The sequence below is a fragment of the Nannobrachium achirus genome (genome assembly GCF_963921795.1).
Source record: "Nannobrachium achirus genome assembly, chromosome: 19".
Lineage (NCBI taxonomy): Eukaryota > Metazoa > Chordata > Actinopteri > Myctophiformes > Myctophidae > Nannobrachium > Nannobrachium achirus.
The window spans coordinates 59,704,138-59,714,230 of record NC_137826.1 but is presented as its reverse complement, the minus strand read 5'-3'; the positions used below and the strand labels follow the sequence as shown (position 1 = coordinate 59,714,230).

Genomic DNA, 10,093 nt, shown 5'->3' with positions numbered 1-10,093 from the left:
AGGCTGTGATAAACCTTGTTTCAGAACTCACCTTGGTGAGGATGTAGAGGCTGTGATAAACCTTGGTCAGGTCCTTTGCCACCAGGGGGCAGGTTTCATCCACTTTGGTCAACAGAACCAACTGAGGAATCCCTGGAAAACAGCACAGCACAACAAGACACAAAGGTCATGAATAAAAGACCCCCGGACTGTGGAACTGTGATCCTTTTGTTATAAGGACAAGAATGATCCACTATTAGACAGTGGCAGAGGTGGAGAAAGTCCTCCCATTGTTCACTTCAGTAAAAGTAATCAATACTGCAGTTAAAAGCAAATGTTCGGAAATTCAAAATGTACTTCCATAAAACTACAAATGTTTTGGTGTCAAAATGTACCAAAAGCAGAAAGCAATCACTATGTAGAATATCTCACTTAACTAGTTTTTAAATATATAAAATGTATATAAAAAAGAGAAAATAATAAGATAGCAGATCTACAAGCTCACAATGTGTCCCATTACATTGATAAGCCTCATTCATATTATACTATCTTGTTCAATAGCATCCGTTGCCTAAAATTGCTGATCTCCAAGCTCACAATATGTCAAATCTTTGAACACCTAATTTTTAAAGTGAACATTTGTAACTCAAATATTTGCTTCTGGGGGGTCCCTGATACAAAATATTTTGAGATGTGGGTCCGTGGCCAAATAAATATCATTTTGGGGGTCCTGTGTTGGTAAGGAACTGACCGATTAGGTTGATCTTGATCATATATCGGTCCTAACAGTGGTGATGTGTTGGTAAGGAACTGACCGATTAGGTTGATCTTGATCATATCGGTCCTAACAGTGGTGATGTGTTGGTAAGGAACTGACCGATTAGGTTGATCTTGATCATATCGGTCCTAACAGTGGTGATGTGTTGGTAAGGAACTGACCGATTAGGTTGATCTTGATCATATATCGGTCCTAACAGTGGTGATGTGTTGGTAAGGAACTGACCGATTAGGTTGATCTTGATCATATATCGGTCCTAACAGTGGTGATGTGTTGGTAAGGAACTGACCGATTAGGTTGATCTTGATCATATATCGGTCCTAACAGTGGTGATGTGTTGGTAAGGAACTGACCGATTAGGTTGATCTTGATCATATATCGGTCCTAACAGTGGTGATGTGTTGGTAAGGAACTGACCGATTAGGTTGATCTTGATCATATATCGATCCTAACAGTGGTGATGTGTTGGCAAGGAACTGACCGATTAGGTTGATCTTGATCATATATCGGTCCTAACAGTGGTGATGTGTTGGTAAGGAACTGACCGATTATGTTGATCTTGCCTCGAATGGCGGTCAGTTTGTCCTCCAGCTTGGAGGACATGATGGAGACCTTGGTGGAGTCGATGACGTAGACCACACAGTGGACTCTGTCCTGAAGACCTGGGTTCTTCTTGTAGCCCTGGTTCTCTGGCTGCAGAGGAACTGCACTGTTGAACTGCACACATCAGGGGAACGAAGATGCATTCATTACAGCAGGGGTTCCCAAACTGTTTTGTCTCAGGGCACCCCATGAAAAAAATTAATCCGAGGCACCCCTACATTATAATTTTCCACTCCCAGCACCTTACATTTATTCTGCCCTACAAAGGCAGAGTGCAGTAACTACGTTTTCAGACACACCGACTTATTTGTGTCGCCAAAAGGTCAAATTAGCCTTCATGATATTGGGGGAGGAACAATTAGCTCAAGAACAGATGTACAATCAGTGTAATATCACTGTTATCCCTTTATCTCATTTGGCTGATCAGCTGTAACACTTTTAAACCCATTTTTTGGTGAAATTCTCGTACATAGTTACTGTAGGGCAGTATAGCATATCGTCATTGTCGGGTGGAAACCTTGTATGTCCAAAACCGTTTGTTTTGTATTTATCATATAAAATATGTACTAAACTAGTGAAAACAGCAGATCTACAAGCACACAACGCCTCGCATCACGGGGCGTTGTGTGCTTGTAGATCGGTTGTTTTCACTAGTTTTTGTGCGACGGTCCTGTAACTTGGAAATACAAGGTTTCTGCCCAACAGTGACGATATTTTAGTGATTATGTTGTGAGGAAAACGTTGAGATAACAGCCATTTTGGTTAGAACTGACTGAAAATAACTTTGTACTTCAAGTTTAAAATGATACTAAATATTTTTTCAAGTGTCCAAATGAATTCCAAATATTATCAAATCTTGCAGCACCCCTGGACTGCCGTCACGGCACCCCAGGGTGCCCCGTCACCCCAGGGTGCCCCGTCACCCACTTTGAAAACCCCTGCACTACACTCATGACTGATTCTAAAGATGACTTCTAATCATAATGGTTTTCTGATAAACGTATGTTTCTATATCAGTTGTGCTTAGATCTTTTAATGTCAAGGACCCCCAGAATTATATGCATTCGACTCTGGACCCCCATCTGAAAATATTTTGTTCCAGGGACCCCAAGAAAGAAAGACTTGATTTACAAATGTTCACTTATAATTTGTATACTGTATGTATTCAAAGATTGGCACGCATTATTTTTAATTTTTTTCAAAAATAGCAGATCTACAAACTCACAGCGCAGCACTTGGTGCCGGGCTTTAAGCTTGTAGATCAAGAAGACGATTCACCTGATATCTGTCTGTGATGTGACCTCTGGAGATGCTGATTACGTCGTCCACGTTAAGCCCCGCCCCGCTGGTCTCCTCCAATCCCATGGTGTCGCACAGGATGATTGGCAGAGCTCTGCCCTGCCTCCCAGCTTTAATCTGGTAGGTGCGGAACTGTAAGGATGCACAATGGTCAAGATTATTAGAACTGTAAGGGATGCACAATGGTCAAGATTAGCCTGGGCTGGCTTCCAATTTCGGGCTTTTGATCCGGTCGGGAGCGGAAGAGCTCCTACGTTTTTCTGTAGTCCAAAACGGACTACACTTTGGCCGGAAACAACGACCGGAAACAGTTTTAACCCGTACTTGCGCATGCGCTAACTACTTGCGCATGCGCTAAACTGGGTTGAAACTGTTTCCGGTCGTTGTTTCCGGCCAAAGTGTAGTCCGTTTTGGACTACAGAAAAACGTAGGAGCTCTTCCGCTCCCGACCGGATCAAACGGCCCGTTTAGTAAACGAAGACCAGGCTTTCTCTGAGGGGAAAGCCTGGTGAGGCGAGGTTAGGTCAAGATTATTAGAACTGTAAGGGATGCACAATGGTCAAGATTATTAGAACTGTAAGGATGCACAATGGACCATATTCACCTGGCGGCCATGTTTGACATTTGCATTGAAAACTGTACCTACATCGGGTGGCAAAGCGTGATTATTTTTCGTAGCAGCTATCTGGCAAGCCCCACCCTGGCAGCGTGTGATTGGCCTGCAGCAGTCCAAGGCACTACAGTCCCTTTGAGCTGCATTGTAGCTATGTGACCATGTCTACATGTTATCTTTTAGACAACCCAGCTATACCCCTAAACCTAAACCTAACCTCCTCTACATGTTATCTTTTAGACAACCCAACTCTACCCCTAACCCTAAACCTAACCTCCTCTACATGTTATCTTTTAGACAACCCAACTCTACCCCTAACCCTAAACCTAACCTCCTCTACATGTTATCTTTTAGACAACCCAACTCTACCCCTAACCCTAAACATAACCTCCTCTACATGTTATCTTTTAGACAACCCAACTCTACCCCTAACCCTAAACCTATCCTCCGTGAGGTGTAGCCAGAAAGACTGGCATCACCGGGATACGAACCCGGGGCGCATAGAATCCTAGAGACCAACCCACTAAGCCACGGAGGTACAGGTGCTGGGAACGGCATTCTGTCTGTATTAGTAGGGGAGGAAAAGCCTTGCGTAGGGGAAGGGCCTCGCGAGGCTGCCACTCAAATGACGCAAGAGGGTGATGAGCCATGTAGCAGATGATCAATCAGTCCATGGAATCTAGACGGGTCACAAAATGACCGCATCAAACAACTCCCTCCCTACACTGACGGGAAGATTAACCCAGTGGGACGCTCATTTAATGTGCTAGGGTACTGCCATTCAAAGTAATGTTATTGTCCCTCTGTGTGAATGAATAAGATCAACCAAGAACATTAGCTCACATGTGTTATTGTTATTATGGTTGTTGTGGGCTAGGGTAGAGTTAGTCTCGCGTGGTCAGACTGTGGTCAGACTGTGGTCAGACTCTGGTCAGACTGTGGTCAGACTGTTGCTGCCATCATTCAGTCTGGGAGACAGAAGTTCTGATCATGAATATCCAGCATGAGATGTGATTATACGGATGTGAATCCTCCTCCCCATTTCTGCTTTTCTGTTACAGTTGCGCACAATCGCACATTTATTCTAATATAAATAAAACTCATCTATAGCATACATAGCTTGCTGCTTATTATTAAAATGTATTTTCGTGAAGGTGTAGTTCCAGACTCTGAGATTGTGGAATAGTTGTCTGGCTACGCAAGACTAAGGTTAGTGTTAGATAACCAGTGGTTCAGTCTACCTTGGGGAAATCGCGCTCTTTCGAACAACCATCATTTCGACCGGAGGGTTAGCGACTCACTCCACGGAGGTTAAGGTTAGGGTGAAGGTTAGACTCGGGTGTCGAAAAGATGACATGTAGTAACAGCGACACGCTCCCGACTACCTTGGTTGTTAGGGTTAGAGTTAGGTAGCCAGTGGTTCAGTGGTCTACCTTGGTGGTGAGGCTGGTTCCACAGCTGCCAGCCATGGCCTAGATGGTGTTATGGTGGTGGCTTACATACCTTGGTGGTGAGGTGGTGTTATGGTGGTAGCTTACATACCTTGGTGAGGGTTAGGGTTAGAGGTAGAGGTAGCTCTACCTTGGTGGTGTTATGGTGGTATCTTACATACCTTGGTGGTGAGGCTGGTTCCACAGCTGCCAGCCATGGCCTGGCTGGCCACGTGTCCTCTGAAGACGGACTTGATGGAGTTGAAGAAGCTGGACTTCCCGGCTCCCACGGCTCCAACCAGCAGAACCCTGACCTGGGAGACGGTCCTGATGGTGGGCTTGTAGCTCTGGATGTGGTCCAGTAGCTTCCTCCTGTTCCTGAACACATTACATTACATTACAGTACATTACATTACAGTACATTACATTACATTACAGTACAGTACAGTACAGTACATTACATTACAGTACAGTACAGTACAGTACAGTACAGTGGTGATGGTGGGCTTGTAGCTCTGGATGTGGTCCAGTAGCTTCGTCCTGTTCCTGAACACATTACATTACATTACATTACAGTACATTACATTACAGTACAGTACAGTACAGTACATTACAGTACATTACAGTACATTACATTACAGTACAGTACAGTACAGTACAGTACAGTACATTACATTACATTACATTACAGTGGTGATGGTGGGCTTGTAGCTCTGGTGGTCCAGTAGCTTCCTCCTGTTCCTGAGGGGACCAGATAGGCCAGCATATTGAACACAGGTGGTGGGAAAAGTTCTCAAATTAAGTAATTGTTTCAACACTGCGATGCAGAGATACTCTGTTAGGGCATTTAAATAGAAATGGAGTGGTTTGATTGGATTTCTGCAAACAAACCAGTCCATTCCCATTGACATGTATTGGCTTAAAGTAGCTAAAGTAAAAGTACTAGTTATGAAGAATGTCCCGTCTAAAGTGTGTAAAATTCTTTTGAAGATAGCAGATCTACAAGCTCACAACGTTTTGCATTGCGTCGTAATCTCCATATCTCTTTATATCTTTTTATAAATGTTGTCCTAATACAACAGTAGCTAAATTAGCTAGAGATGTGACGTTTGCAAACAAATTGAATCTTTTGAACGACTCTTTAAAGTGAACGATGGGATCCGGTTCACGCTGTAGGGAGCTGTTCATTTGGGGGGGGGGGGGGGGGGGGTTCAACACTAAAACTCCTTCTTTCTACTCCACTGAGCACTGACTGAGTACAGCGTCTGTACAGTGAGTATGTGAGAGATCTCTCACATGCCACTCTTCTAGCGCCACCATCAGGCCGATTTTTGAAAAACTAATTTTTGGACAGTGGTCCTACACATTTTGGCCTAATCCATCTAATTCCATATGTTTCCACCTACAGCTACATACAGTGTTGTATGTATGTATGGTGTGAGTCATTCAGTTCACATGTATAAATAGACTAATCCAGATCCATACTTACTCAGGAGTCCAGTCCATGTTCCTCCATGGTTTCTCCAGGAGTTTACTCTCTGCAGGAGGGGGTTGGGGGGAGGGCTGTGAGACTACAGGAACCAGGAAGTAAGAGAAGACCAGAGGTGAATATATATATAGTGTATTGTGTTAGTAAACCAATGTTGATTTTGTCGACTAAAACTATGAGTTATATACGCCTACTATTTTTTTCACTAAATGAAAACTACTTAAAATCTAAACTATGATGATTAAAATGTAGATCAAATATATTGTTAATTTTGTCAACAAATAAAAAAAAAACTAAACATAAATGTACTAGAGAAGGGATGCAGTTGAACGTGTCACTTGTATTGTAGATCAGCTATTTTCAGCATGCAACCAAGTGTAAAAGCAGGCATTAACCCTTTCAAAGCCACGGGGAGCCCCTTAATGTTAAAACCGTACTATATCGCACATCCCAGCAGGGAGTCTCAGCCACGCCGTACTTTCCCGGAATTTGTCATTAAAACCGGAATAAATGATTTTGATCCGAAAAATGGCGATCATCTAGCCTTCCCTAGTCACCACTCGTGCATTGATAGCTCATGCACGGTCTGACATGAAGCAGAGGTGACGTCAGCTCCTTTCCTTCTCCAAGGCTACTCCCAGCCATTCGTTTACTGTCTGTACCCTGGTGCTCCTACAGCAGCCATGCTAGGGGCTATGCTAGCGAAAATTTTCAGTTCTGCTTTTGAGTCACACATGGATTATTTGCGGGGACATTTACGTGAAGGGATCGCGCACGCGAAACGCACGGGGAGATCGATGATCGGCCAAAACCCCCATTCTATCCCAACGGAGAACCAGATAATCACGGTGAGTTTATGACATGGGAAAAAAAAAAAAAAGAAAAAACAACGGCGCTGTCCAAGAAGGAAGGGCGGCGGGCTCATGTTTATAGACATAATATTATGTCTCAGATCACAATACAATAATAGAAATTTCACGGCTAATCTACCAACCACCATTCTATTTCGGACGGCAAAGTGTTAAAGGGGTATTTCACTTTCAAAAAAACTTTTGGTAATTTTATCATCTAATCAGGCTTTTATGAACACCCTGAACAGTTTTTAATTAACTTGATTGAATATTTAGATATTTGATGTAAATGTTACCTGGCCCTCCAGGCCCAGGGCCTCTCCCCACACACACCCATTGTAACTTCAAACTTCATTTTAACCATGATAGATTCATTAAAAACACACATTATTTTTTCTGGTGACTCATACTACCCTCCTAATATGTGAGCAGGCCGTGTTTTTTCGATAATATTTTTCATTTATTTTTAATAATTCTTTTTTTGTATTTAATTTTTTCCATTTTTCCAAATAATTATTAAAAATAAATGAAAAATGTCATCGAAAAAATACGGCCTGCTCACGTATTAGGAAGGTAAAATGAGTCTCCAGAAAAATTAATGGTTGTTTTTAATGAATCTATCATGGTTAAAATGAATTTTGAAGTTACAATGGGTGTGTATGTGGAGAGAAGCCCTACCATTGCTCCCTGTTGAAAGTGGAATATCCCTTTAAGACACCATCAAGGCCAAGATAATTCTTTTGACTACAAAATCAATTGTACATTCAGGGCTCTAGTTCCGTCCTCATCCCCAAACTTCTTTGCCTCTTTTTTACTATTTTTGAAAACATTTTTAATATATTTCAAATAGCCGAGTAAAAACAGTCAAAGACGTTTAGGCATGAAAAAAAGAATGAAAAAAAAAAATATATATATATATATCTGCATGTCTAAAATCAACAATGTAATAAAGCCAACTAAAAACTATAAGAACTGTTTCTTCTTTTACCGACCCTATACATCTCCACAGTCGGAACAACATGAAATATGAAATATGTAAATAAATATGTTTGTGTTTGTATTTATTGAACTCACGTTCCACTTTGTAAACCTCACATTCAGTGAGATTCTTGTTGTTGCCATGCATTTCTGCATCAGTGAATTTGTAAACATCTGTAGGAGTGGTGTGTGCTACAGCTGTGTCATTAAGAACAAAAACCAAACTACCGGTCGAGCTTCCGAAAAAAGGACCACTGCTGAAATACATGTACACTGCTTTTGCGGGATCGGTGACCTGATATCTGATAACATTTGCCCCCTTAAAGGTGAAAAGAAAAGCCTTGTCATCGTTTCGGTATTGACCACTTCCATTTTCCCACGCTACGGTGGTGTATCCCCCATAGACGTATCCAGAGGTATTGTACCCCACAGACACAGTGGGCCCCTGGTTGTCACATCTCTGGTGGAACGCTGCTGTAGTGAAACCATGGACAGAAGCCTTGTAGAGGAGCTTCAGTGGCATGTTTCCACCAAGCTGGGAGCACAGCGCCCTCTGCTGGTCTGGAGTCAGCATGGGGTTCATGGTGGCAGGATGGTCTGGTAGGGATTTGGATGCTGTGGATTCTCTAATTGAACACAAAAAAAAGATAGTCGTAATATAAAAAAGGGCGAGGAATAACTAAGAACCTATAATCTGTCTAAACCACTGGTTCACAAACACTGGGTCGGGACCCGTTTGTGGGTCACGGACATATTTTTATGCGTCCCTTTAATTTTTTGTTTCCTAATTTTATTATTTCCAAATATTTTCCTAATAAGCTAAGATTCTCAAGAATAAAAGAAAAAACTCAATGATTCATTAATAAATAAAATAAATATCTATAAGAAATTCCATAAATTAGAAAACTAATAATAGTTAAGAGTAGTGAAAATAGCCGATCTGCAAGCTCACAACGTGACGCGAAGCGGCGCACTGTGGGCTTGTAGATCGGCTATTTTCTCTAGTTTGGGTCCCAGGCAAACGTCTAATTTCTCTTTTGGGTCTCGACGTGAAAGGCTTGGGAACCACTGCTCTAAACAGTGTAGAAAAATACAATACAAATAATGTGCTTTGTGTCCTCTTAGATCAGGGGTGTCAAACTCATTCTGGGTTGGGGGCCACATTGGTCTAAAGGTGACTTGATGTGGGCCGCCAACAGTTGCACGCGCACCATTCCTACTGAGCACAGCATAAACGTAACTATCGTTGACTGTTATTATAATCATATACTATATATTTTTTAAGATTTAAGATTAGACTTAGATCAACAACATGTGACACACGTGACATGAACTAAAGAGAACACTAGTAAGACGCCTCAGGGCGCACTTTTGCCATCGGACCAGTTACCCATATATGGAGACCCCTGGTACCCATATATGGAGAACCATGAACTGTATTATGGAGATATGCAGTGAGAGCCCAAACATGCTTACTCAGTTATTCGTTAAGTGAAAATCCTATGACGTCTATGACATCTGACATCATACATACAATCCCTTTTATGCCCATATGGGGATCCCTGTTTGTAGAACGAGCCACACAGATGTAGGCTGTCTTGGCCATCTGTCTTGGCCATATATGGATTCTGTTAGTGTGATATGTGGCCATGTGGCCTCCATATATGGGTATTCCCATATGAAGTCCTGTTAGATATGGGCTTAATATTGTTGACATATTGATATATTGTCAGGGAACTCCATATATGGTCATAAAAGGGATTCTTAGTGTGGTTCCCCTGACATCACAGTGATGTCAGAGGGACAAGACAGAGTCAGCATGTGCCGGTTCACATACTAAACTGCGACCTTCGGTCACAATGAATGAATGAGGAGACGAACAGCAGCTGCTCAATAACATTAAGAAGTGAGACGTCAAAACAAAGCCTGGGGAAAAACAACCTTGGCTCCTGCGGGGATCATACTATAAAAACTACAACCAAACAAAAGAAACTATGGTTTTAAACAATATTTTAGTAGTTTGAGTGTGAATTACCTTATTTGGCCTTTACCCCGTGGACAATGCATCGATAA

The 10,093-nt window shown here is 42.1% G+C and overlaps 1 protein-coding gene across 1 annotated transcript in view; it reads right to left on the bottom strand.

Moving 5' to 3' along the window:
• The window catches only part of LOC308304118 (interferon-induced protein 44-like), a gene marked incomplete at both ends in the record, with an annotated part of 10,944 nt that extends 2,341 nt beyond the window's left edge, over positions 1 to 8,603 (bottom strand). Inside the window, 6 exons of the mRNA XM_080748677.1 lie at positions 32 to 132; positions 1,303 to 1,474; positions 2,639 to 2,791; positions 4,885 to 5,080; positions 6,192 to 6,273; positions 8,384 to 8,603. Of these exons, the coding sequence (XP_080604803.1) occupies positions 32 to 132; positions 1,303 to 1,474; positions 2,639 to 2,791; positions 4,885 to 5,080; positions 6,192 to 6,273; positions 8,384 to 8,603 (924 nt within the window). The remainder of the gene's footprint in view (positions 1 to 31; positions 133 to 1,302; positions 1,475 to 2,638; positions 2,792 to 4,884; positions 5,081 to 6,191; positions 6,274 to 8,383) is intronic.
• Positions 8,604 to 10,093: the final 1,490 nt, after the last annotated feature.